Genomic DNA, 27,970 nt, shown 5'->3' on the forward strand with positions numbered 1-27,970 from the left:
TGCACTTGTACGTGAATACTAAGCTAGGGCTGGATAAAGTCAAACTTCTTCATAACAGTAGAAACATAATATCAACATTGACTCAACCTTGGTTATTTCTTCTATGGCTCTATATCTGTAACATTGCCCTTCTAAGCCTCCAGCAGTGTACAGGGCAGAGAATATGGATGAGTGTATATGACACACTGACTGTGGATTTTACTACAGCACTATGCAAGAAGACAGAATACAAAAGGCATGCAAATTTTTCTGTGATCCACACTGACAACACATTAGGGGCCTCAAGGCTGCACCTAACTTGTAGAGTGTCGCCTACAATGTGCAGTGACTACAGGCTCTAGCATACAATGCTCATATTTAACTAACTAAAGGCTATTTAGATGAAAATGGGGCATTGATCACTGGAACCTGCTGTCTCCAAGGGCTAGAACTCTAGATTCCGTATGAGGGAGGCTACAGACCACATTTTAGAACATCATGGTCTGCAGTTGGATTCATGAATGGCATGTTATCTGCCTGAGTACACTATATACACAGTAGCAAAGAGTAGTCATATTGGCATGGATGCCTGGAGGGAAGGGGATTTGCAGTTTGAATAGAGCACACAGATTATATCCAGCTCAACAAATTCTGCATTGTAAGATTTAAAGTAACATTCAGAAAAGTAAAGCCTTAGCAATATCTAATTTTCAAAACACACAGAAGATGCCCTATATAAAGGAAGGAAAGAAAGCCTGAAGGAGGGCAGCAAATGGAGAAAACCCAAGACTAGGTACTGAGGGACGGAATACAATTTGAAACTTATGAGGAACTGATCGGTGCATGATTCTACACTGTAAATATTTCACTGTATAGTACAAATTTAATTCAAGTCACATATTGCTTCTTTTCATACCTGGCAGCCAGGGGATGCCAGGCAGAGAGAACGACAAACCTGGATACCTTTATCAGTATGTTTCAAACAGTAACCTTAAAGATAGACACGAGCAGAAACTAGAATTGGTAGCTACTCAGCAAATGATTCAATGAAGTAGTTGTGTAGGATGCAGCAAAACAGCACAGTTTAAAAATGAAGAGCGAACATAGTTTAATTACTTTTGTAATAAAAATTCACAATTTTGATTGTGAAGTTCCATTGATTTTGGTTACAAGGAAAGTTTCACTAGACTCTGCATATATTAATCATAGTAAATGTATTCTGTTTTTCATTGATTTTATACCTTTTTTGTGAGATATCTGTGTTCAAGGGGGAGAAAAACATACGTTACCTTCTTTGATTCTTGTAATAGGGACAAGTTTTGCAGCATCTCGTAGTATGAGCTAAGAGAGAAAAAAAAAAAGATATAAGCGTTAGGATCTGTGCCATAATAGTAATTGTATTTTTCTTTGTAATGAAAATATAAGGCTTCAATCCAGTGCCTCATTTGTCCCAAGTTAACAACGGACATGGCTCCAGCCCCAATCACTGAAGGTTACACTTCATTTTTGTTGGTGAGAACTGTTATAAAGCATTTTGATCCCTTTAATTTGGCTACAGCAGTTGTTTTGCTCCATTAATACAGAAAGTCTTACTGCTAAGGAATCCTCTAATCTTTGTTCTCTTTGAGACGAATCTCTCCAGCTTAAGAACCAGAGAAACCTTGACAATGAAACTGTGCAAAGTAATAATAATGAAACCTCCAAAACAACAATAATCACCCAGTTGTGTATTTTGTTACTAACTTTCAACTCAGATCAAGGTTACTGAAAAGTTCACAAACCGTTCTCATAAACCAGGTCTATTTTATGGTTTTTAAATCCAGATCAGATGTTCACTTCTAATCTAATGTAAAGTATGGAGGTAAAAGGCATTTGATGTGGGTTAGCATCTGTGGGCTTTATCAATGGCATCACCTTAATTTCGACAACTGATTTTTCAGGGTGATAATAGGCCAGTCACAAGGGGGCTCCAAATTGAAAGGAATGTATATGCTTTTAATATTCGTATTGCAAATATTTTTTGCCTTACACTGGTCTTTGATCCAGAAAGGTTTCCATCCACATACTAATCCTTTACAGATTTTTGAGCACCATGGAAATAAGTATCTTTAGCACATGAATTGGCCCTGTATTTCTCAGAATGGAGAAAATTGCAGATCTCTATGACATAAGTAAGCCCTGACCGTCCTCTGGTTCATGCAGGTACGGGAGCCAACATTTCAATAGTACAATGACTGGAAAGGGACCAGACAGAAGTACTGCCAGATATATACATATACTAACTGTAGCTATAAAATATAATCCTCTTTCAGTGAAGTCTGAGTTTAAAGGAGGAATAGAACTCAGTATACAAATACCTCTTTTGGCTAAACATATAGCATATAAAGTCCTGTTTCCAAATGAGTGGGGATCAGTTAATGCTACTGGTTTATTCTGTACTTCATAATACGTTATGTAAAAATAAACTGTACTGCACTGTACAGAAAACAAATCTAATTAAACAGATTGCACAGTTTTATCTGCTGATTTTAATTACAGAAATATATTGTATGTTCATTCCCTTTAAAAACACAAAACTGTTTAAAAAAAAACACAGCTGAGTAGCTTCCTGACTCAACAATATAAAGAAAAAATACTGCTAGTAGTAGTAGTAGTAAATATATATATTTTTGTATCATTTAGTATATACAGTATGGTATAGCACAGGGGTCGGCAACGTTCGGCACGCGGCTCGCCAGGGTAAGCACCCTGGCGGGCCGGGCCAGTTTATTTACCTGCTGACGTGACAGGTTCGGCTGATCGCGGCCCCCACTCACTGCGGTTCACCGTCCCGGGCCAATGGGGGCGGCGGGGAGCCGCACCCAGCACATTGCTCGCCCGCGCCGCTTCTCGCCGCCCCCTTTGGCCCGGGACGGCGAACCGCAGCCAATGGGGGCCGCGATAGCAGGTAAATAAACTGGCCCGGCCCGCCAGGGTGCTTACCAAACGTTGCCGACCCCTGGTATAGCATCTTACCTACTGCAAACATTTTCAAGTATTTTTCTTTGGCGCAAATCATGTTTGGGAATAGTTCAGTTTAAGCAGTAGATATAGGGCCAGACTCACCTAGCATTTATGCATTTTTTTCCTGTTTAAGCTGATGGAGACCTCAGTTTGTGAATAAATCCATCTGGGGACAAGGCTGCAGCAGAGCAGTGTGGCTACAACTTCGTCTATATGCCAGGGAAGAAAGAATCCCCCAAAATGGGTAGAGCTGGTTGGAAATGGGCTGTGGCCAGAGCTACTGAGAATGCTGATTCAGAGTGTCACTTGATTGTGTTGAGCCTCCCTCCTGTCACACGGTTTCAGCTGTTACCATGAGAAGTGTGATTTATACCTCACCTGTACCAAGTTTTCTAAATCAGGCCCATAGCTGGGATGAAAACCTGCCTAATCAATTAAATGTAAAAGTCTTTTCATAACCTCTGGAAGAAAGGGAACAATGATTCCTTTGGCCTTATTTATTACTTCTTTACAAAAATGACTTGAGCCTTTCCTTTATCTGCAACAAATTCTATCTGCGCTTCAGGGTAGAACATTGCTCTCTCTGTACATAATAAGCAAGAGACTGAATCAGATTATATGCCCCAATAGAAAACAAGTATCAAATATCATTGCTAAAAGTAACATTAACCTTTATTGTAATGACTGACTTCATATTTACATTCTCAACATCAACATACTTTATTTGTGCAGTGTGGCAAGGCAACGACTCACCACTGCGACGCCTCCTGCTGGTCATCCTGGGACTTAGCTCTTCCAGCCCAGAGCGCTGTCTGCAGGCCGGTGTCTCGCCTACCGCTGGCCCCCGTGTCCCTCCTGGACCCCGGTACCCTTCTAGACCAGGGTTCTGCCCCCAGCAGTAACCCCTAATCTGGGTCTCCCCACCAGGGGGAGCCCCCAACCTTCTGTCCTCACCTTGCCTCAGTGGCTACTGCCAGTCACTATCTAGTGACTCACTGGCGCAGATGGCAGTCTATAAACCACTCATAATTGGCAAAGGGGGTTTGGACCAGCTGCCTCTGCCTGTCTATGGGCTGCCCCTCTGCAGTCCCAGAACCCTTTTGTAGGCTAACTCGGCCTGCAGCCTGGGGTTCCCCAGCTCCCTCTGCCCTTCCCCAGCACTGCTCCACCCCAGGTACCCTGCTCAGCTTCCCAGGCAGCCAGGTCCTTCTCTCTCTCAGGAGCTAGAGAGAAAGTGTTCTCAGACTCTGGCCCTCAGCCCTCTTATAGGGCTAGCTGTGGCCTGATTGGGGTGTGGCCCCACCTGTAGCTGGTTCCCCAATCAGCCTAGCTTTTCCCAGCTGCAGCCCTCTGCAGGGCTGCTTTTAACCCCTTCAGGGCCGAAGCGGGGTAATCACACCACTACATACAGCCAACCCGATTCTACTGATGAAAGGTAATCAGTAGTAGCCAGCATGAATTTACTAAGAATGAATCATGCCAAACCAGCTTGATTTCCTTCTTTGACTGATTTGGGGGATATGGGGAATGTGATTGACATAATACACCTGGACTTCTGCAAGGCTTTTGACACAGCGCCACATGACATTCTAATAAGTAAGCTGGAGAAATGCAAGAAGTGGATACACAGTTGGTTGAACAACCGCAAACAAAGAGTAACTATTAATGGAATGATATTAGATTGGAGGGAGGCCTCAAGTGGGGTTCCACAGGGATCTCATCTGGGTCCGGTATTGTTTAACATCTTTATTAATGGCCTGGATTAATAAATACAGCATACTGATCAAGTTCGCAGATAACACAAAGCTGGGAAAGGGAGTTGCCAATACTTTGGCAGACAGAGCTAAAATTCAGAGGGATCTTGATAAATTGGACAACTGGGCTATAGACAACAAAATGAAATTCAACAAAGACAGATGTAAGATGCTATATTTAGGGAAGGAAAGCCAAATGCACAAACACAGAATGGGGAAAAATTGGCTTAGCAGCAACACTGCTAAGAAGGATCCAGGAGTTGTGGTGGATCACATCCTCAACATGAGTCAGCAATCTGATGCTGTTGCCAAAAAAAGCAAATGCAATTTTAGGTTGCATTAACAGAGGCATAGCATGCAAGTCACAGAAGGCGATAGTACCACTTTACTCAGTGCTGGTTAGGGCTTAGCTATCCAGTTTTTGTCACCAATATATAGAAAGGATTTAGAGAAACTGGAAAGGATCCAGAGGCAAGCGACAGAAATGATCAAAGAGATGGAATGCAAGCCATATGAGTAAAGGCTGAAGGAACTGGTATGTGTAGTTTGGAAAAAAAGAGATTAAAGAGGGTGGGGGTGGGTGGGAATATGATACCAGTTTTCAAATACTTCAAAGGCTGCTATGAAAGAGATGGAGAAAAGTTGTTGTCTTTTGCCACGGAGGGCAGGACAAGAGGCAATGGGTTCCAACTACAGCACAGCAGATTTAGATTAAATCTCAGGAAAAACTTCCTAACTGTAAGGTCAGTAGGACAATGGAACAGACTGCCTAGGGAGATTGTGGAAACTCCTTCACTGGAGGCTGGATTAAGAACAGTTACCTACCTTTTCGTAAGTGTTGTTCTTTGAGATGTGTTGTTCATGTCCATTCCATTCTAGGTGTGCGTGCGCCCACGTGCACAGTTTTTGGCGATTTCTGCCTTAGCGCTATCTGTAGGGCTGGCTGTGGTGCCCCCTGGAGAGCTGTGCTCATGTGTCGGTATATCAGGCACCACTGGCCCTGCACCCTCTTGGTTCCTTCTTGCCAGCAACTCCAACAGAGGGGCAGGAGGGTGGCTAATGGAATGGACATGAGCAACACATCTCGAAGAGCAACAGTTATGAAAAGGTAGGTAACCGTTTTTTCTTCTTTGAGTGCTTGATCAGGTCAATTCCATTTTAGGTGACTCACAAGTAGTATCCACGGAGGTGGGCTTGGAGTTCACAGCTTAGCGGCTTGTAGTACTGCCCTACCGAAGCCAGCATCGTCCCGGGCCTGCTGGGTCAGTGCATAGTGGGACATAAAGGTATGGACAGAAAACCAAGTGGCCGCTTTAAAGATGTCCTGGATAGGCACGTGGGCTAGAAAGGCTGCTAAAAAGGCCTGCACCCTAGTAGAGTGGGCAGTGACGATCGCTGGGGGTGGCACCTTGGTCATAGCAGAAGCGAATGCAGGCAGTGATCTAAAAAGAAATTCTTTGAGTGGATATCGGGCAACCTTTCATCCTGTCGGTCACAGCGATCAATAATTGTGTCGACTTACGGAATGGCTTGGTCCTGTCAATATAGAAGACAGGATGCGAAGTAACTCCCTGCTCTCCATGTGTCAGTATATAATGCCTGCATCTGTAACTTTCACTCTATGCCTCTGAAGAAGTGAGGTTTTTACCCACGAAAGCTTATGCCCAAATAAATCTGTTAGTCTTTAAGGTGCCACCAGACTCCTTGTTGTTAATGTAGAAGACCAGTGCCCTCTTGATGTCCAGAGCATGTAGCCTACGCTCCTCCTCCAACTTATGCAGCTTTGGAAAGAAGACCGGTATGAAAATGTCCTGGCTTGAATGAAACTGAGAGACTAACTTGGGAAGAAAAGCCAGATGCGGTCTCAGCTGGACCTTGTCCTTGTAGAAGGCCATGTACGGCATCTCCGAGGTGATTGCCTGAATCTTGGATACTTGGCGGGCCGACGTCACTGCAACCAGGAATGTGACCTTTCAGGAAAGGAGAAGGAGAGAGCACAACGCCAGAAGCTCAAAGGGAGGGCCTACAAGCTGCAGCAGCACCAGATTCAAGTTCCATGGTGGGACTGGGTCCCTGACTTGCGAGTAGAGGCGCTCTAGGCCGTTAAGGAATCTGGCCATGATATCCTGAGCAAAAACTGACCTGCCCTCGAATGGGGTCTGGGGCGGATGGAAGGCTGAGTTGGATGCTAGATGAAACTGGATATGAGAAGGATAAGCCCTGGATCTTAATATGCAGGAGGTAGTCCAAAATAAGCTGCAGCGAAGCCCGCTCGGGACGAACAACTTTGCCTGCAATCCAGCAGAGGAACCATTTCCACTTGACCAGGTAGGTCACTCTGGCGGAGGGCTTCCTACTTCCCAACAGATGCACTGAACCTCAGCCGAGCACTGCTGCTCCTGCACGTTTAGCCATGCAGCAGCCAGGCCGTCAAATGTAATGCTGCCAGGTTGGGGATGCAAAAGACGTCCGTGGTACTGGGACAGCAGGTCCGACCTGAGCGGTAGCTGGAATGGGGTTGCCACCGAGAGGTCCAGCAGAGTGCTGAACCAGTGTTGGAGCGGCCACGCCAGCACTATGAGGATGACTCTTGCCCTCTCCTGTTTGATCTTCGTGAGGACCCTGGGTAGCAACAGCACTGGAGGGAAGGCGCACATCAAAGACCCCCGACCACGGGAGCAGAAAGGCATCTGACAGGGATCCCCTGTCCATGCCCCTGATTGAGCAGAGTGGCATTTCCTGTTCTGCCGGGACGTGAACAGGTCCAGCCGGGGAGTTCCCCACTTGTGGAAGATGGAACTGACCACCTCTGGATGAAGGGACCACTTGTGGAGAGATGAGAACGTCCTGCTGAGGTGATCCGCCAAAGCGTTCTTGGTCTCTGGAAGGTGAGCGGCTACGAGATGGATGTTGTACTGCAGACAGAAGTCCCAGAGCCAGAGGGCTTCCTGGCAGATGAGCTGGTTCCGCCCTGCCTGTTGATATAGAAGACCGTAGCTGTGGTGTCTGTCAGGACCTGAACCACCCTATTTTGAATCTGAGGTAGAAAGGCTTGGCAGGCTAGTCAAACCACCCTGAGTTCCCTGACATTGATATGCAGCGAGTGATCATGACTGGACCAACCACTTTGAGTGCGGAGCGCGCCCAGGTGGGCTCCCCATCCCAGGTCCGAGGCGTCGGAGACAAGGGTCACCGACGAGGTCAGAGCCATGAGTGAACTCTTTCAACACCAACTTGGGATCTTGACCACCTGGTCCATGCTGTGCTGGTTTGGGACACAGACTGACGCCAACCACACCTGAAAGGGTCTGAGGCAGAGTCGTGCGTGCTGGACCACATAAGTACATGCTGCCATCTGGCCCAACAGTCACAGGCACATGTGGGTGGCAGTGAGCGGGTGGGCCGGCAGGCCCACGATGAGGTCTGCCATGGCCTGGAACCAAGTCTCGGGGAAGGCGGCCCTGGCCTGAGTGGAGTCGAGGACTGCTCCAATTAATTCTATGCGTCGTACTGGGATTAAGGTTGACTTTTTCTCGTTTATTAGCAACCCCAGGTCTCGACAGGTGGAGATGCCTCTTCACCAGATCCGGGGACTGGCCCCTTATCAACCAATTGTTGAGGTACGTGTATATTTGGACTCCCCGATGTCGCAGGTAAGCGGCCACTAGTGCTATACACTTTGTGAACACACTCAGGGCTGACGAGAGAACAAAGGGCACTGCCGTTAACTGGAAATGGCACCAGCCCAACATGAAGCAGAGGAAGTGCCAGTGCCCTGGGAAAATGGAAATATGGAAGTGTGCGTCCTTTAAGTCAAGGGCAGCGTACCAGTCTCCCAGATCCGGGGAGGGAATGATGGAGGCTAGGGAGACCATGCGAAACTTCAACTTCTTGAGAGCCTTGTTGAGGCAACGCAGGTCTAGGATGGGTCTGAGGCCCCCTTTTGCCTTCGGGATTAGGCAGTAGCGGGAGTAAAATCCTCATCCTTCCATGTTCCAAGCAACCTTTTCCACTGCCCCCAGGTGCAGGAGGTTTTCGACCTCCTGAACGAGGAGTTACTCGTGAGAAGGGTCCCTAAAGAGGAATGGGGAAGGGATGGATGTTCGGCTATAAATTGCAGAGTGCAGCCCGACAAAACTGTATTGAGCACCCAGCGGTCTGAGGTGACACGGGACCAGGCCAACCGGAAAGGTCGGAGGTGGTTGAGGAAAGGGAGGATTGGATCCAGTACTTTGGCTGGTGCGCCGTCCTCATGCACACCCTCAAAATGACTGCTTCTGGCCTCCCTGACTTCTGGGAGGGTCAGGTTGGACAGCCAGGCGGGAAGAGGACAAGTAGTGTCTCTTAGGCCCCTTATCCTTGTCCTTGTCCCAGGAGCCAGATCTGTGAGCCCCCCAGCACCTAGACTGCAATGGAGGAAGCAGCGGTTGGAAAAGCTTCCTGGACTGCTGAGGGGTGTGCTAGCTCAGGGAAAGGAGGGTGGCTCAGGAGTCCTCGAGCCAATGGAGCCTAGAGTCAGTCAGCTCAGAAATGAGCCCCGAACCCTCAAATGGGAGGTCCTAGATCGTGGTCTGCATCTCCTGGAATAGCTCAGAAACCTGCAACCAGGAGCTACATTTCATGGTGTCAAGGCTGCTTCCCCACTCTGAACTTTAAGGTACAAATGTGGGGGCCTGCATGAAAACTTCTAAGCTTAACTACCAGCTTAGATCTGGTCCGCTGCCACCACTCCCAAATGTGCTAATTCCCTTCCCTGGGTACCTTGAGAGACTCTTCACCAATTCCCTGGTGAATACAGATCCAAACCCCTTGGATCTTAAAACAAGGAGAAATTAACCATCCCCCCTCCTACCTCCCACCAACTCCTGGTGGATCAAGATCCAACCCCCTTGGATCTAAAAACAAGGAAAAATCAATCAGGTTCTTAAAAAGAAGGCTTTTAATTAAAGAAAAAGGTAAAAATCATCTCTGTAAAATCAGGAGGGAAAATAACTTTACAGGGTAATCAAACTTAAAGAGCCCAGAGGAATCCCCTCTAGCCTTAGGTTCAAAGTTACAGCAAACAGAGATAAACACTCTAGCAAAAAGGTACATTTACAAGTTGAGAAAACAAAGATAAAAACTAACAAGCCTTGCCTGGCTGTTTACTTACAAGTTGGAAATATGAGAGACTTGTTCAGAAAGATTTGGAGAGCCTGGATTGATGTCTGGTCCCTTTCAGTCCCAAGAGTGAACAACCCCCAAAACAAAGAGCACAAACAAAAGCCTTCCCCCCACCAAGATTTGAAAGTATCTTGTCCCCTTATTGGTCCTTTGGGTCAGATGTCAGCCAGGTTACCTGAGCTTCTTAACCCTTTACAGGTAAAAGGATTTTGGAGTCTCTGGCCAGGAGGGATTTTATAGTACCGTACACAGGAGGGCTGTTACCCTTCCCTTTATAGTTATGACACATGGCCATCACCGAAGCAACCACTCTGGCAGCCAAGTCTGTCACATCCCGGGCATCACCAACATGGCAAACTCTTGGACCTGGTCCTGTAGGAGTGCCTCTGTGAACTTATTAAGGGAGTCCCACAGGTTAAAGTTGTAACATGCCAGCAGAGCCTTGTGGTTAGACACCCTAAACTGTAAGCTGGTCATGGAATGAACTTTCCTGCCAAACAAGTCTAGTCTTTTGGCCTCTATTTTTTGGCATTCCGCTGGGGTGGCCCTATCTGTCCCTTTTGTTCACCACGGACATGACCAATGAAGCCACGGGGGGATGAGTATGACAGACAGTCAAAGCCCTTTGCAGGGACACAGTATTTCTTTTTCACTTTCTTTGACATCGGCGGAATAGAGGAGGGGGTTTGCTTCCCTAATTTGGCTATTTTGAGCACGCCTGGGTGGACAGGCAATGCAATCTTAGCCAGTGTGGTGGCCGAGATGACACTGAAGAGACCGTCTGCCTCCTCAGCAACCTCCTCGAGCTGCAGGCCAAGATTGTCCACCACCCATTTAAGGAGGCCTTGGTGCTCCTTAAAATCGACCGGAGGGGCTGCTGGTGAGGGATGGCCCGGCTACCGCCTCGTCTGAGGATGACAATGACAACTGCACCACCTGTGGGAGGGTGTTGTACCCTTCCTTGTTGAGGGAGGGCTTCTTCGATGCTGGGGTGTGGTGCATCGCCTCGGCACTGAGCTCTGACTGTGGTGCCGGCGGTGCTATGGCCGGCTTGTCCGATGAGGCCAGGAGAATATTGGACCAACACTATCGGTACCCCCCAGGAGTTCCAGTACCTCCACTGGGAGGCCACTGTCCCTGATGCATTGGCACCATGGCTGGTGCTGCCCTGGTCTCCCACACTGATGGAGAGTCGCCCTTTCTCGGCGATGGGCTAAAGTCGCGGTCCAACCCTGACCACTGCCCCTCTGATGACTATGGCAGGGCCACTGAGGCCTGACTCTGTCTGCTGACCCTGGTGGGCGAGGAGCAGCGCCGCCTGCCTGAGGAACAGTACTGGGGTGAACAAGACTGGTGCCAAGATCCTGAACGAGCCCTCCAGGATGGTGACCAACATCAAGGATATCACCTGAGAGTGACTGGCACCTGGGCGACCTGTGGCCAAACGTTCACCAGAACCAATGGTATGGAGAACTGCGCCTTGAGGGCAGAGTCTCATGCCTAGTAGTCAGGGATCTCATCGGGGACCTAGGCCTCCTGGCTGGAGAGCTAGGGTGCGGTGCTGGGGTCCGAGGTCACGGCAAAGGAGACCTACCCCCGCGGTCTGGTGACCGGAGGGTATTCTGCCAGTCTGTGCTGCTGCTCCCCAGTGGGCTTTGCTCTTTAGCCACCGGGACCGCTTCAGGCACTGAAGGCCCCATGATAGGCTGGGAGCCCCAGCCGCTGCCTGGGGTGGGAAGTGGGTCCCTGGCTGAGCTGGGAGGTCTGACCACAGCAGTACCCCCATGAAGCCACAAAGCGGGTGCATAGCCTGACACAAGTCCTTTTCCCGTGGTCCCTGTCCTTCAATGCTGAGGGACTCCGCTTCTTCGGCACCAGTGAGGGGGAGCGGTAGGGTGACCAGACAGCAAGTGTGAAAAATTGGGATGGGGGTGAGAGGTAATAGGAGTCTATATAAGAAAAAGACTCAAAAATCTGGATTGTCCCTATAAAATTGGAACATCTGGTCACCCTAGAGCAGTGCTGGGCTGAGTCCGGTGCTGGCGGTGCACTGCGCACCAAGGCAGATGTACTCGGCATGGGATCTGCGGTGGAGAGCTCCGATGTGGGGCAAAAAGCAGCCTCCATTAGGAGGGCCCTCAAGTGGATATCCCACTCCTTCTGGGTCCAAGGGCGAAAGTTCTTGCAAATACGACACTTGTCCTTTCTGTGGCTCTCTCCCAGACACTTGAGACAACTGTCGTGGGGATTACTGATTGGCATCGGCCTGCTGCATGTCGAACACAACTTGAACTCTGGAGTGTGGGGCTTGCCCTGCTTGGGGCAAAGTCCCAACCGGGACTCTACTAACTAACTTAACAGTATAACTAACTACTATGAACTATAAAAAGAACAGGAGTACTTGTGGCACTTTAGAGACTAACAAATTTATTAGAGCATAAACTTTCATGGACTACAGCCCACTTAGTCCACGAAAGCTTATGCTCTAATAAATTTGTTAGTCTCTAATGTGCCACAAGTACTCCTGTTCTTTTTGCGGATACAGACTAACACGGCTGCTACTCTGAAACCTACTATGAACTATATACAACAACCAACAGAACAAAGTCTATGAGGAAAACCACTACTGCTCTTGTGATGCAGGACAAGGAACTCCAACCATGATGGGTGGTAAGAAGGAACTGAGACGGCACAGGGCTGGCAGCACCTGATATACTGCCTCATGGAAGCACCACTCTACAGGGTGCTACAGCCAGCCCTATGGATACCGCTAAGACAGAAATCTCTGACAACTGTACACGTGGGTGCGCACATACCTAAAATGGAATCAACATGAGCAAGCAATTGAAGAACCACCATCTGTCTTGGATGGTTTAGACACAACGAATTATGCATTCTGGTAGAGCGGTTAGACCAGATGAATTTGTGGTCCCTTCTAACCCTAATTCTACAGGAACTCTCTGGGACTGTCGGCGTACCTTTCATTGGAACTGTATGTATGACTTACCAGTATGATTGATAGGGTTACTTTGAATCTACTGCAGTTCCTGGAATCTCAAATATTTGCTGTGACAAGCAGAAAAAAGTACTATTTTTGATTGATCAGGAGACTGCAATGGTTCCACCCAGGTGACCATCTAACATCATTTATACTATGTTTCCTAAACATCCTCTCTCTGTATAACATCCTCATGGATCATCTCAGTATCCAAAAGACAATCAATAGATGGAAAATGTGATAGAGGCTACAGCAGCAGTGTTAGTCATCACGTTTCAAGGCCAACCAACTGTAAAGTACAGAATTCAAAATACCAATGCATAGCAGCTAGCAAGTAAACCTTTTTAAATTTCTTCTCCACAATGCTGTGAACAAAGGTAAGCTTAGTGAGTCCAGCTGTTGTTACTATGAAACAGACTTGTGTATTCCTGTGATTTTTTATTTTTAATTGACAAAAATCACTCAGATTTGTATACTAAAATGACTGTAACCATGAGTCCAGATCCTTACACAAGAAAATAAACAATTTGCTATCACTGTTTGATTTTTAACTGGTGTTGTTCATTGATATGCCAGTCTCTAGTCAAGTCAAAATTGGGGCTTCATTGTGTTAGGCACTGTACCAGACGCATATGACGTCAAGCATGTAAAAGTCCCTGCCTTTAGCTGAAAAAAATTGATAACTGGTCTTTTATTGTTTTAATTTTGAACCCAAAGATATAAGCATATTTTAAAGAATTAGAAATATGTTTAAAAAAGTGAAACAAGGATCCAAATCTGTGCCAGATAAGGTGGCATTTTTTGTGGTGAGAGCACTTATCTACTAAAAAGTGGCCTGGGATCATCATTCTCATTTTAGACTGGCCACCAAACAGCCGTCACCCAGTAACAACTGTGATTCAATACTAACCTGGGGTGGACTCAAGGAGAACTCTACATCATGGTCATTACTGAGGAACTCAAAAGATTTTTTTTGCTTAATGCTGAGTATTTTCCCATTACTAGTGAGCAAGGTTTACCACCAGCACCATTGCTACCGACGTCTGGTCTTTCAGATGCTCACTTGCTAAAAAGTATCTCTAAAGCTGCTAGTTGCATAACTTTGGGCCCTGCTTCTTCTGACATCTGGATCCCAACCCACTGTCATTTTCATTTAATCAGACCTCCCATTAAGAGCATTGCTTCCTGAAGGATCAGGGCTAAAATCCAGGTGGGCACTGACATAATTCCAGCATTATTTTAAATCAAATCTATTTTTGTCCCTTCTTCCACTACCACTGTTTCATCCTGACATGAGCATCCTTTCTCTGCTGAGTGGTAACAGATGTCCAGGTCCCCACAAGTCAGCTTCCCAACAGAGGGGAAATCAGTGACAAAGTCTGGGTGTACTCTAAGTGTAACTTGTTTATTTACACAGATTTCAGGTCTGATGTCTCAGATATTTACACAGCATGCAGGCAATCCAGTCTTTCAGAGCAACTTCGATACCCAGTTCTCAAAGAGCAACTCTGCTCACGACCTGGCTCTAGTCAGAGACCAAGACAGGGAGCCAACTCTCCTGCTGCTTGCACATCCTCTCTTTAAGGACCTCTGCCTCTATACAGGACCATGCACAACAAAAACTAACAACACAGCATGTTCTCCCAAGATTGAACATTTGCTCACATGCTAAGAAAGAGAACTTGAAGGACCACGTGTAACAGCTCTGACAATGCCTACCATAACAGATTCTCTCTCTCTTTCTCTCTGAATCTAAGATAGCAAACCTTTATTTTGAGTTGACAAATATTGATGTACCTTTTACTTCAGGCATTTTAAAGTCATTTTTTCACCACAGTATTTAAGTGCCAGTGATACCTACTATTTATATAGAGCTTTACATTATCAAACCACTTTATAAACATGAACTAAATGATGCTCACACCTGTGAGTAAGGCAAATATTATTATTCTCATTTTCCAGACTGAGAAAATAAAACAGAGAACTTAGGCACTCAGATACTACAGGAATGGAAGCATTTAAAATAATGTAGATAAGAAATAGAAGTGACTAGCTCAAGGTGATACAAAAAGTTAGTGATGCAGCCACTGTCAGAAGAGAGGTCTCTTGATTTGTAATCATATATCCAATGCACCTCTCATCTATTTTTGCCCAAGATAAAGGGTTTATAAAGAGTTTATAAACAGTACAGCTTTTAGCAGCTGCTGTTTACTTCTTTCTGATGTTCCTATATCCCAAAGCCAGATAAAATTAATCTATATTTTAAAATGGGAGACATTAGAACATCGTTACTTTCCTTATGGCAGCACTGAATTCAATCTGACTGGACAAGCCTTCAGAAAACAGTCATGTTTTCCTTTGGAGATAAATAAGTGATTGACGCTAAAAGCCCTTCCCTGTTGGACAGAGAATCTAGAGGGAACTCCACCTTGCAGCTTGACGTTATATAACTCCTGGATTTTAATCAGCTAGAAGAGGAAGGTTTTTTTCTACCTCTCCTTCCTCTCTTCTGTAGCCCCCACCACATTCCCTGCCCCTTGTTTATGAAGGGAAAAGGAATGACTGTCCCTACGATTATTTATTTATTTTCTTCCTTGTAACTGCTCCTCACCCAGCCCCAAAACTTAGCCAAACTTGCTGGGTCAACCTGCCAAAAGAAACAAAAGCTGTTTTGTTGAAATGTTGTTGGAAAGACAGAAGAATAACTAACTATACACAATGACAGGGTTGCTATATATGAAATGCAGCAATAATGCCTTTGAAAGGCACTCATTACAGAGAAAAATCAGAACCACTCCAAAATGAGACTATTGCCTTTGAACAAAATAAAAACAACTTTTGGCCTAACTCATTAGCAATCTGGCTTTGTAGAAATTGTGTGGTTACATTATTAAAACATACCCCACCTAATGAGTTGTATGACTGTTAATTCAACACTGTTTTAAAGGTACTAAAGCAGATTTAACTACAAGTTTCCCTCTTTCTGTTTTGTGCCTCCTTTACATTTGTGTCCCAGATACGTCATTTTTAAAAAAAATCTGTTTATATGCATATCTATGAACATGTGACATCCACATTTGCTGACTGCTTTCACAAAGGCCAAATAAAAGATATATGGAAAAATACTAAATACTGATTTTGATTCACATGAAAATTCTGCAAACACACTAGCAGAACAATTTTAACTCCCCTATCTAGCTGTCTGTAAAGATATTAGGATTTCCTAATTATCTAAAGGAGAAAGCTATGAGTCCTTCCCAGCCACTCTGATCCTGTAACCATTACACACAAGCAACTTCCCACGTGAGAAGTCATATTGAATCATATGGGACAACTTACTTGAATATATGCTTGGAATATTAGGCTGTAAAACTCTAAGCCCCTTACAATATTTATACAACACACAGATGGACAGATAGGCTCAATATCATACCAAAGGATACCCAAAAGAAGCCCCTGCACAACCCATCACAAAACAAATCCTTCCTCATATGCCTCAATTACACCGCCACCACCGCATGAAAAGCACAAGAAAATGTAGGTAGGCCTTGCAGGTCAGCAAACTCAAGCACTGTTGGACCGAGGGGGAAGCAAATTCCAAAGTCTAGACTCACATACTGAAACTTTCAGTTCTGTCCCTTTTAAATCAGGGGGTTGTACGCCTCAGCAGTCAATGCACACATAAAAACACATATTTAAATACAGTGTTTGAATTTTAGATATCAAGTTTTGATTAAGAGGCTTTAATGATTTTCCAGTATTACAATCCTGCTGCCACATTCTCCTCATCCCATTCACAACACCTAAGGGAGAAGAAAAATCTGACATTACAAAACACAAGGCTACATTGAGAATATTATATTCTTTTTGCATACCTGTGTTTGGATATTAGGTATGACCTTGTAGGTATTCTGGAGCTGTCCATTTTCTTTGTTTTTATCTGCTTGAACAGGAAAGAAATAAACACACAGAACTATTATTCACGTTCTTCAAGATAAAGCAAAATAATAATGATGTTTTTTCCAGATTATTTTTCAATGGCTATGAAGGTAGTGAGAATTGTGCCTTCTGTCAACCTGTCATAGCTTATTTCACTCTTTCTGCAACTGGGTTTTAAAATTCATCTTGAACATCTCTTCTTCCCATATTGTTAATGAGGAAAACAAGGTGTTCTTGTCATTATACCTGACTGGGTGTATGTACAGGAAGAGTGGAAGGAGGGAAAAGGGCAGGGTGAGCTGTTGGAATTTGCTATCATTAAGTATTTTAAATATTATTTATTGGTTGCTGGCTGACACTGTTCTGCTACTGTAAATACAGAGGAGAAACAATCCCTTTTCCTTAGGATCTCAGGGCCAGATTTTAATGGTATTTAGGCACCTACTGGGATTTTCAAAAGCATCTAGATGATTAAATCCCACTGAAATCAGTGAGTGTTAGGCACAGAGATGCTTTTAATAATCTCAGTAGGCACATATATTCCTTTAAAAATTTGGCCCTTAGGCTCCAAGTCCCCATTCCTCCAAACAGTAACTGCGGCCCAAACCTTCACTTACATGTATAGTCCCTTTGATGCTAGTGAGTCTACACTGAGAATAAAGTTACATGGGATAATGTGTGTGATCAGTATGGGAACCCAAAGGGACGAACAATAGAAAACAACTTCAAACATGCAAAGCAATATAAATTAGGCCTGATCCTCAGAGAGATGCTGAGTTGAACAGTCTAACACAATAGCAGTGCCCAGTCAGCCCGCACATGCATTCTATGCATCTTCATGCCCCATACTGTGGATATATAGAGCTGTATGAGCAAGCTTCCCTCAGGGCCTTCTCTACCACAAAGTCCTGCGAAGGAAACTCAGAAGCATAAGCGCTGACTTTTGGTTTTGCTGTGGGTGCCCCACACTGATTCCACCCCCCCAGAACCCACCCAGATCTGCCCCCATCCCTAGGGTTACCATATTTCAGCAAGCAAAAAAGAGGACGGGAGGAGCCCCGCCCTAGCCCCGCCCCTGCCCCTCCCACTTCCCGCCCCCCCAGAACCCCCAACCCTCCCCCCGTTCCTTGTCCCCTGACTGCCCCCTCCTGGGACCCCTGCCCCTAACTGCCCCCCAGGACTCCACTCCCTATCTAAGCCTCCCTGCCTCTTGTCCCCTGACTGCCCCAACCCTTATCCACACCCCCACCCCCAGACAGACCCCTGGGACTCCCACGCCCCATCCAACCACTCCCCACCCCCTGACAGCCCCCCCCCAGAACTCCCAACCCATCTAAACCCCTCTGCTCCCTGTCCCCTGACTGCTCCGATCCCTCTCCCCACTCCTGCCCCCTGACAGCCCCACCCAGAACTCCCAACCCATCTAAACCCCTCTGCTCCCTGTCCCCTGACTGCTCCGATCCCTCTCCGCGCTCCTGCCCCCTGACAGCCCCCCCCAGAACTCCCAACCCATCTAAACCCCTCTGCTCCCTGTCCCCTGACTGCTCCGATCCCTCTCCCCACTCCTGCCCCCTGACAGCTCCCCCCCAGAACTCTCAGCCCCCCACCCCCCCGCTCCTTGTCCCCTGACTGCCCCCTCCTGGGACCCCTGCTCCTAACTGCCCTCCAGAACCCCACCCCCTACCTAAGATTCCCTGTTCCTTGTCCCCTAACTGCCCCCTCCTAAGACCCCCCCAACTGCCCCCCAGGACCCTACCCCCTACCTGTACCCTGACTGCCCAAAACTTTCTCCACTCCCCCCAAAAAGCCCCCCCCCCGTTTCTTGACTGCCACCTCCAGAACCTTCCTGCCCCCTGGCCCCCTTACCCTGCTGCTCAGAACAGGGTGTTGGGCTCTGTGCGAGCCGGACACGTGGCTGAGCTCCCCAGCACAACAAAACCGGGTCCCTGGCCCTGCACAACAAAACCCGGTCCCTGGCCCTGCACAGTGCTGCCGGACCGGGCTGCAGGGGAGAGCTGCCCTTGTATCAGCACAAAGTGCTCTCGCTCCCGTTTTGCTACGCTGCATGGCAGAAACCGCTCCCAGTTGCAAAAGGGGAGGGCTGCACTTTGTGCTGATACACTTGCTCAGAATGCAGGGCGGATCCGGCTCCTCTACAGCTGCTCCGGAGTCCAGCCCGGGACTTTCCTGCAGCCCTCCCAGCCGCTCGGTCTGCTCTGCCTGAGGGGGAAATCCCGGACATTGTGAGTGCTTTACAAATTCCCCCCGGACGCTATTTTTAGTACAAAAAGGAGGACATGTCCGGGTAAATCCGGACGAATGGTAACCCTACCCATCCCTGACACTCCCTTCCCTGAGCGCCTCCCACCTGCTGCTCATTCCTTTCTGCCCCCTCCTGCCTTAAGGGCAGTGACGGGGGAGGTGGCAGAGAGGAACGAGTGGTGGGGCAGCCTTGCTTAACAGTGAATGGGGGTGCAGGGCCAGCTGCTGAATAGCTGATTGGTGGCCAGCCCCAGGGCTGCCAGAGCAAGCAGCCCCGGCCAGCCCCATGGGTGCTAAGCACCCCCTATTTTTTCTCTATGGGTTTTTGAGCCTCTGAGCACCCATGGAATTAGCACCTATGCTCAGTAGCAGAGAGGAAGGAGAGCTCTGCAAATTTCAGAGACTTGGACATCCTTGAGTAATGTCATAGAAATAGACTGACATCTTGCAGAATGGTCTAACTGTACAGGGAGGTTGAATGTTGACAGACTCGTAACACTAGATAATACACCCCAATACTAGAGATCCACCCCAAGAATCTTTCGGGAGAGATTGTGGATCCTTTGGATCTGTCTGCAATTGAAACAAACAGTTGGGGAGACTTGCTGAATCGTTTGGTTGTGTCCAAATAGAAGATTAATGCCCTTCTGACACTGAAGGCATCGAAGATCGCTTCCTGCCTAGTCTGATGTGGTTTCAGGGGGGAAAAAATGGAAGATGACTAGTTTGATTAATATGAAATTCAGAAGACACTTAAGGTTGAAATTTAGGATGTGGTCATAACAAGACTTTTTCCTTGAAAAACATCAAAGGAGGTGATCTGCCATTAAAATCCCCAGTTCTCCTACCCTTTGGGAAAAAGTGATGGCTATCAAGAAAGCTATTTTCATGGATACGTGAAGCAACAAACATGTAGCTGAAGGCAATTAAGGATGAAGTTCAAGAACCATATAGGGGCAGGTTCCCTATGGGAAAAGATTCATCTGTCCTTTGAGGAACCTTGACATTTTGGGGTGAACAAAATTGAAAAACCTTCCATAGATGAGTGAAAGGCTGCTGTAGCAGCCAAAGGAAACTTGAAGGAATTCATAACAAGACCTGATCTTTTAAATTCCATCAAGTAGTCTAGGACAGTGGAGACAGGAGAGAGAACTGGAGAAACTTGTTGACAGGTACACCAGTGGTGAAATCTCTTCCCTTTCTGAAGATAAGTACTTTGTGTAGATGCTTTCCTGCTATAGAACAATACTTGTTGAACAGGAAATCTCTATTCCCGAGAACCATCTAAGAACCACCTGGAATCACAGAAGTTCCAGTTTGAGATGAAGTGTCTGACCGGCATCGAGGGCAACAGGTAGCAACTCATCAGAAGTATCAGTGGTGGATGGAAAATGATCTGAATCTGGTTAGGATACCAAATCTGTTTCAACCAAGCCAGTGCAAATAAAATGACCTTGTCCTTGTCCTGCTTGATTTTGTTCAGTTGGTGGGTATGCATAAAAAAGGCCCTTGACCCATGAAATAAGGAAGGCCTCTCCTAGTAATTGAGGCTAGAATTCCCCTCTTTTTAAACAATATTTTTCACCTTTTTGTTGATAGCATGGCAAAGAGATCCATTTCTGGAACATCCCCAGGTTAGAAATATGCTGTTTAAGAGTTGTGGGGCCAATTCCCATTCGTAATTCTGGGAGAAGTGCCCACTGACGTCATCGTCTGTGGTGTTCGGTTTACCCAGGAGGTAAGAAGACTATTTGGTTGGCTCTGCTCCAATTCCAGAGTTTTAATGTTTCGGCACAAGCAAGGGAGAGTGCGCTTTGCCTTGACAATTAATGTAGATTGTGTGTCGTCAAGGTCATGACCGTGACAGATTTGGCTCTGATCAGTGGAAGGAAATGAGTGCAAGCATTCCTGACTGCACTCAATTCTAGAAAGTTGATATGAAGAAGATGCTCTTGGGAAGACATTTGCCTTAGATGGTGTGTGACCCTAGATGTGTTCCCCATACAAAGAGGGATGCATCTGATGTTATAACAATTGTAGGAGGAGGTTGAATGAAAGGGACTCCCTCACAGACTTTGGAGGGGTCCTTCCACCAATAATCCAGAACCTGACAGAGAACAGACAACTGCTTGTCTAGACCGCGTGTTCAGTATATAAAGTGTCCTGAGACATCCCTAGAAGCACTCAAGATGTAACCTGGCACATTGAGTTACAAAGGTACAAGATGATGTACGTCCTAATAGTTGGAGACCATTTCTCACCAAGATTTGAGGACTTGCCTGAACTATTGAAATCTGTTTTTTTAGGTTCGCAAATCTATCCATAGGTAAGTAAGCCCTGGCTATTGCGGCATTAAGAAAAGCTCCTATGAAATCTATCTATTGTCCTGAGGTCAAAGTGGACTTTTCAAGATGGAGTCAAAGGTCTAAACTGTCAGACAGAGACCTTGTTGTGGACAATAAAACATCTTGGTAAGGTTGGTCCTGAGTAACCAAACATTGAGGTAAGGGAAGACAATAATCCCCAGTCAATGCAAGTGGGCAGCTATGACCACTATAACTTTTAAGAATACCCTTTGGGCAGAGGAGAAGTTGAATGGGAGCACATGGTACTGTGATCATGGCTGAATGTAAAACGAAGAAATCTGTTGTCAGAAAGGTGAACTGAGACATGAAAATACATGCCCTAAAGGTTGAGAGTTGAAAACAAATTTTCAGTATCTAAGGAAGGAATTATACATGCAACTGTCACCATCCTGAATTTCTGTGATTTCACGTAGTTGTTTAGAGACCTGAGATCTAATATTGGTTTCCATCCCCAATTCTTATTGAGGACCACAAAGTATTTGGAATAGAAATCCTTTCCCCTGTGCTGGACTAGAACTGGTTATATGGCCCCTCAGCATAGATGAGAGGTGACTTCCTGTCTCAGCAACCGATCACAAGATGGGTCCTCGAAAAAGGGGATAGGAAGTAGGGAAGGGATGTTATGGATGTTATGACCTTCAAAACCCCATTTGTCAGATGTTATTCTCTCCCATGCACGTTGGAAATGGGAAAGACAGTATCGAAAGTGGGGGGAGGAGATCAGGATAGTGCAGCCGTAGATTCCTGTAGAGTAGGTGATCAAACCATCAAAACTAGCGTTTGGAAGAAACGGATGGCTGGGATTAGGTAAAGGGGCTCTAAAGCTCTAAAGCCCCTTTCGGAATGCGGCCCTGTGAGCAAAGGCCAGAGGACTCAGGAGGAGCAGAGGCAGCTGCACAGCCAGCGGCCAGAGAGAAGCAGCTTTGAAGGGGAAAGCGCTGCTTCTCTCCGGCTGCTGGCTGCGCGGCTGCCCGTTCCTCCTGAGTCCTCTGGCCCATGCTCACAGGGCCGCATTCCGAAAGGGGCTTTAGAGCTGCAGGCCCCCTTAGCCCAGGGCCCTGCAGCCCCTAAAGTCCCTGCGTTTTGGGTGGCCCTACCTGCCGGGGGTGGGGGGAGAAGGCAGCTCCCAAAATTGCGGTTCCCAGAATTGCAGCCGTGGGGGCGGTGCCGCGCTGTGCAGAGCCACTTGCACACCCCCTGCACCAAACAGGGGTTGCCCCAGGTAAGTGCTCTGCACCTCCTGCCTGCCCCAGCCCTGAGCACCCTCCCGCACCCTAACTCCCTCCCAGACCCTGCACCCCCAGCCCTGAGCCCCAGGGGTAAGCCAGGGGCACCTCCCCACCACAGTACAGTACAGTACTGTACAGTATATAACGCCTTTTGTCTGCCCCAAAAAATTTTCCTTGGAACCTAACCCCCTGCATTTACATTAAATCTTATGGGAAAATTGGATTCGTTTAACATAGTTTCACTTAAAGTTGCATTTTTCAGGAACATAACTACAACGTTAAATGAGGAGTTACTGTATATAAAATGTCCAGGAGCTTATGATGAAAATCCCAGACCTCCTCTAGACGAATCTGAAATGCATCAGCGACACACTTCATCAGCTCCTGAAATTGTCTAAAATCATCTGCCACTGAAGGTGGTGGAGGCTGTACAGCCTCATCTGGTGATGATGAAGAGATGTTTGTGAGAGGTGTTACCTCGTTGTCAGCTCTTGCCTCCTGTTCCTCAAAGGTCTCCTCTAATGGCTCATGTTGCTGAGGTGGTAGTGAAGGATTAGGAGAATCGATGTGTCTGTGCTCCCTCCAAGAGGGATTCAGTACCCTTAAGGACTGTTGGTAATATAGGGCCCAGGGATCCCAATAAGGCCACTGTGGGGGCCCATAGGACACAGGAGGAGGCATTCACCATTGGTCATACCAACTAAATGGGGGTTGAGATCATCTGTTCCCAGCAATCAATATCTCAGTACAAGAGTAATATCTCAGAGTAACGGGAGATCCCTAAACTGAACTTTGTGAGTCAGAAGAATCAACCTCAACATATTCCAAAGGAGGTTATAACTGTTCACCCTGGATGGTCTATGTCAGTGAAGCAGGAAGTCTAGATGAAAATTGTGGAGTCAGTGACCCAGAAGATTTCAGTATGGATAATTGTATGGTACTGATAAGTAATGGAGACTCCAGCTCATCTGACACAAAAAGATCCCTTGAATATCTGAACTCCTGCAGTACTCATGGTACGTGAGTGGGAGCAGAGAAAAATCCTATAGAGACTGATGTGGGAAACAAAGTAGGGATCTGTCTAGAATGCAGTAGTGTTGCAGACACCGAACTCTTCAAATGTCCATACTCTGACTCAGTCGGTACCAATGTAGTGGTGTGGGATACAGCTATAGCTAATGAAGCCACTGAAGAGTCTGATGGTGCAGAATTCTTTGACATGGAATGTCTTCTAGAATGGACATGACCACCCGATGCTGATGAAGTCTTGAATACCAAAACCAGCTTAGTGGAAGAGTGATTTTTAGAGAGAGCCTTGGACAATCTCACGGTATTGGACAATCTCACCGATAATCACTCAGAGCCTCAACAGTCTTCCCACTGGAACCTCGCTTCAATTGGTGACCAAGACATTTTAGTAGGAGATCTAACAATCTTGCTCCTCTTGTGGTATGCACAGTCTTACTGTACAGGGCTCTCAGTACCACTGTATCCGTCAAGGTTTTCCAGTGACTGAGACCCAGGGTACCTGCAGCTGTATCTTTTGAGGCTCTTGGTGACCAGGATCCTGAGGCAGACAGGGCACTAAGTGTGCTCACAAGCCGATGTACAGGGGAGCTCTCAGAGCTCCATCATTAACAATTTACATTTTATTTCCCTGTTTTTATGAAATCTGCTCTTGAAGGAAGAGCAGATCTTACCGTTGGCTGGTATACGGGTGTCTCCCAAGCAATGGAGGCACCGACAGTGTTCATCACTGGTTGAAAAAAAGTACTTAAAGCCTGGGGATACTGGCATACCCAAAAAGAGTCAAGGTCCAGAATAACCCCTTAAGAAGGAAAAGAAAAAGGGGGGAAAACTAACAACAATCCCCCAAATTAAATACTACAACTAAACTAAGCTAAGAAAAACTAAGGAAAAAACCTACATTCAACTAAATGAAGCAAGCACACTTGACGCGCTCTCTCAGGCTGAAAGCAGTTGCGAAGGAACTGAAAGCATTTTCCCCACACTGCTCTATGCATCCTATGGGGCACAAGAATGTGTAGAGTGCATGTGTGGGACAAACAGGCATGGCTACTGAAAATCTCTGATCAAAGGCACCTGAAGTGGAGCACCCAGAGGGACACTACTCAAGTACACTTATGCTAATTACTAAACTGATTTGAAATTAGCACTTGAAATTTCTGCACAAACTGACCAATTCACCGACTAGAGGTTCCCCTCACCCGCCAGGGGCTGATCCTCCAAGATGCGTGGGCCTCCTAAATAGTGCTGAGCACTCAACTCCCACTGATATCAAGCTCTTCAAATTTGCAGGCAGCATGGTCTAGCGTATAGGGCACTTGACCAGGAGTCAGAAGACCTGGTTTCTAGTCTCAGCTCCACCACTTCCTACTTCTATGCCTCTGTTTCCCCTACAACTTTTACTCAGGTTTTTCTATTTAGAATGCCAGGCATTTGTGACAGGGACATTCTGTGTTTGTATAGCATCTAGAACAATGGTGACCCAATCTCAACTGGAGTCTCAAGGGGTTACTGTAATACATATAAAAATAATGTACATTCTAGTACAGAGGGTCACTGAGATATCTAGTCACAAAAGACCTGAAAAAGAACCAAAATGTTTAGTCAGTGCCTCATAAAATGTGTCATCTCCAGGAATTAAAAAAATGTACATGCAATTTTTATATTTATTGAGATTGTGTTCCCAGGTGCCACATGCCCCATTTTCATTAATAACTCCATAACCAGTCTCATGGTCCAAATGTTTCTGCTGAGATTGTACTTCTGTTGGACATTATATGCACAGTATTTGTTTTTTGTCCCTCCACCCCCAAGCAACATGGGATTTCAAATTCCAGATATTTTCTGTAGGAAACTAGATCCACAATAACTCCTACCGTTTTTGATAGTTAAATGAAACATTTAGATCTTTGTTTGTTTTGTTTAAGTGTACAGGAAACCTCACTGTATGTGAACAGAATGAGTGGTATTTTTATGTGGTTTACTTTCTTCTTTTGTTCCCATTTTCTTCCTTGGACTGCATTTTACTAGGTCTTTTCTAATATACTATGCTATTAATAATCTCCAAAGCAATGTATTTTTATTAGAACTTTCTTCTTCCAAAAACATCATCTCACATGTATTAAATGTTCACTCAATTTACTTTGGATCATTAACTATTTAAACTGCTTGATGGTAATTTGAGTCATGATTTCAAATGTATTGACAAAAATAACCTATGGTCATCGTTTTTAATAAACTTTACTTAAAAAACTATTGGTCACTTGCAATTCCTTTTCCACCATCAACTATGAATTGAAAACTGGATTTGGCTAGTTAACTTTTCTGTGCCCCCAAAGGGTATCTAGTCCCCAGAGTTTTGTTTTGATAGTAGTTAACTCAGCACATCACTGAACAGGCTCCTAAATGACTCGGGTTTCTTGCTATTATGGGGTTCTAGACTGCAGAGAGCAACAGCAATGACAACTCCCCAACGATTAGCTGCTACAGTGGAGTCCATGGAGTATACGTTAGGATTTCTTTCCCTAAAACTTAAATCAAATACAACTTTTGATAAAAAAATCCCCCAAATCAGCCCCAAATCGGTCTCTGAAACCAAGTACAAACATCCGTCTCTCCCTGCATACAGGGAATGGTCAGTGGCTATAAAAGGAAGCTGCCCAAACATCATTCAGATATGTGCTATGTACAGTACAGCAAATTAAATAAATACTATTGGTGGGCAAATATCAGCACTCCAGACATTATAATGTGGAGTCTTTAGAGATACTGGGGACAGATACTGATCATGCTGAACTTCTACTGGCATCGAGGTGCTCACGCATCTCTCAGTATTTGTCCCATAGCTCCTTTCTTTCATTAATAAAGATCCCAAAGTGTTTGGGGATCCTTAGAAATTCAGTAGAAGCAGGCATCTGGGAATATCCTTGATATAGGGGGTTTCCCAGGGTGATGCAGAGACAGAAGAAAGGCCTTCCCGTGCTCCCCCTCACAGCCAGTGCTGTAGAGATGGGACTACTATAGGCTGCTGCAGTGACCCATAAGGATTGTGATAGGCTGCTGTAAGTTAGAAGAGTTTCTGGAGCTGCTTTAAATTATGCTGAGTCAGTACGGTCCCCATCCAGAATCTGGGGGCCTTTTAGGGGGTGGAAAGCCACCCCGCAGTTCCCCCTCCTTGTCCTTAGCCATGCCAAGCTTTAACTTGGCCACAGTTTGAAATTGAAGCCCAATGTTTTTCTGAATCTCATCCAAAAATTGGACTGAAAAATCTTACATAAATAAGCTTTCTATTCTTCCTGTTTCCAGTTGAAACAGAAATACTGAATACATATTTCCAGGAGTGTTCATGACACTCTCTCTTTACACAAACAGTACTTGAATCAGAAATTCACTTATATAAATGTTTGTGGAAAGTGAATTAAAAGGGGCTGTAAATGCCTGCAGAGCAAATCTGTGGTTTATTTAAACAAATGTTTGCAAAAAAATATTTTTTTTGTGTGCAGAATTTGACTTGCTTTCTTTTCCAGTATAAAATGAAAGCTATTGTGCAACAGATGTTCATATAATCAGCTGTGCAATTATTCATCAACTGGGATTTATTCAAATAAAGAGAAAAATCTATTTGAAAACTTCCCTCAGATGTGCTTTTTGTTGGGAATTTGCATAGTCCAGTGAAATAAGATTTGGGATAAGAGTCCTAGGTTGTGGCTCAAATCCTGCCCATGTCAACAGAGAGTCATTACTATTTGACAGTTGTTGACTATAAAACAGGCATAACACCAACTCCCTACTTTACAGTGGTATTGCAAAGATAAATTTAGCCAATGTTTGTGAGTCTTAAACATTACAGTGGTGACAGCCATTGAAAAGCCATGAAGAAATTTAAAAAAAAAAAAAAAAACCCTGTGTTCAGGGTTTGAATGGTGTGCAGTAAGTCATATTGCAACCCATCAAATGAAGGAGATCAAAAGAAATATTGAACTACTTCCCCCATTTACTGAGTGCTATCCATCCTATGCACTGAATTTAGCAGGGATCCTACAGAGAAAGCAGTAGGCCAGATTCCACAGAATGCTCCACAGTCCTTTTACACTGGTTCAGAGTCACAGGAGACTCAAAAGGGGCAGATTTAACCCTGGGGGAATACTCCCAGATCAGAGTGATACAGAGCTGCTAGGGAATTTCTTGACTTGGTGTTTTTTCATCAGAAAATTTGCTGTCTCTATGAAAATCTGACTAAAGATACATTTG

General features: G+C 45.7%; 1 protein-coding gene across 50 annotated transcripts in view; it reads right to left on the reverse strand.

Annotated features, from left to right (window-relative positions):
- ABI3BP (ABI family member 3 binding protein) overlaps nt 1-27,970 on the reverse strand; it is a 403,542-nt gene that overhangs the window by 174,121 nt on the left and 201,451 nt on the right. For 42 of the 50 annotated variants that reach the window (XM_065587762.1, XM_065587956.1, XM_024101448.2 and 39 more), the window contains 2 exons: nt 16,773-16,840; nt 1,269-1,320 (listed from right to left, as the gene is read on the reverse strand). In XM_065587762.1, coding sequence (XP_065443834.1) covers nt 1,269-1,320; nt 16,773-16,840 — 120 coding nt within the window. The remainder of the gene's footprint in view (nt 1-1,268; nt 1,321-16,772; nt 16,841-27,970) is intronic. The other 8 variants (XM_065587764.1, XM_065587954.1, XM_065587948.1 and 5 more) reach the window with 1 other exon arrangement.

Source organism: Chrysemys picta, chromosome 1 (assembly GCF_011386835.1).
Source record: "Chrysemys picta bellii isolate R12L10 chromosome 1, ASM1138683v2, whole genome shotgun sequence".
Taxonomy (NCBI): Eukaryota; Metazoa; Chordata; order Testudines; family Emydidae; genus Chrysemys; species Chrysemys picta.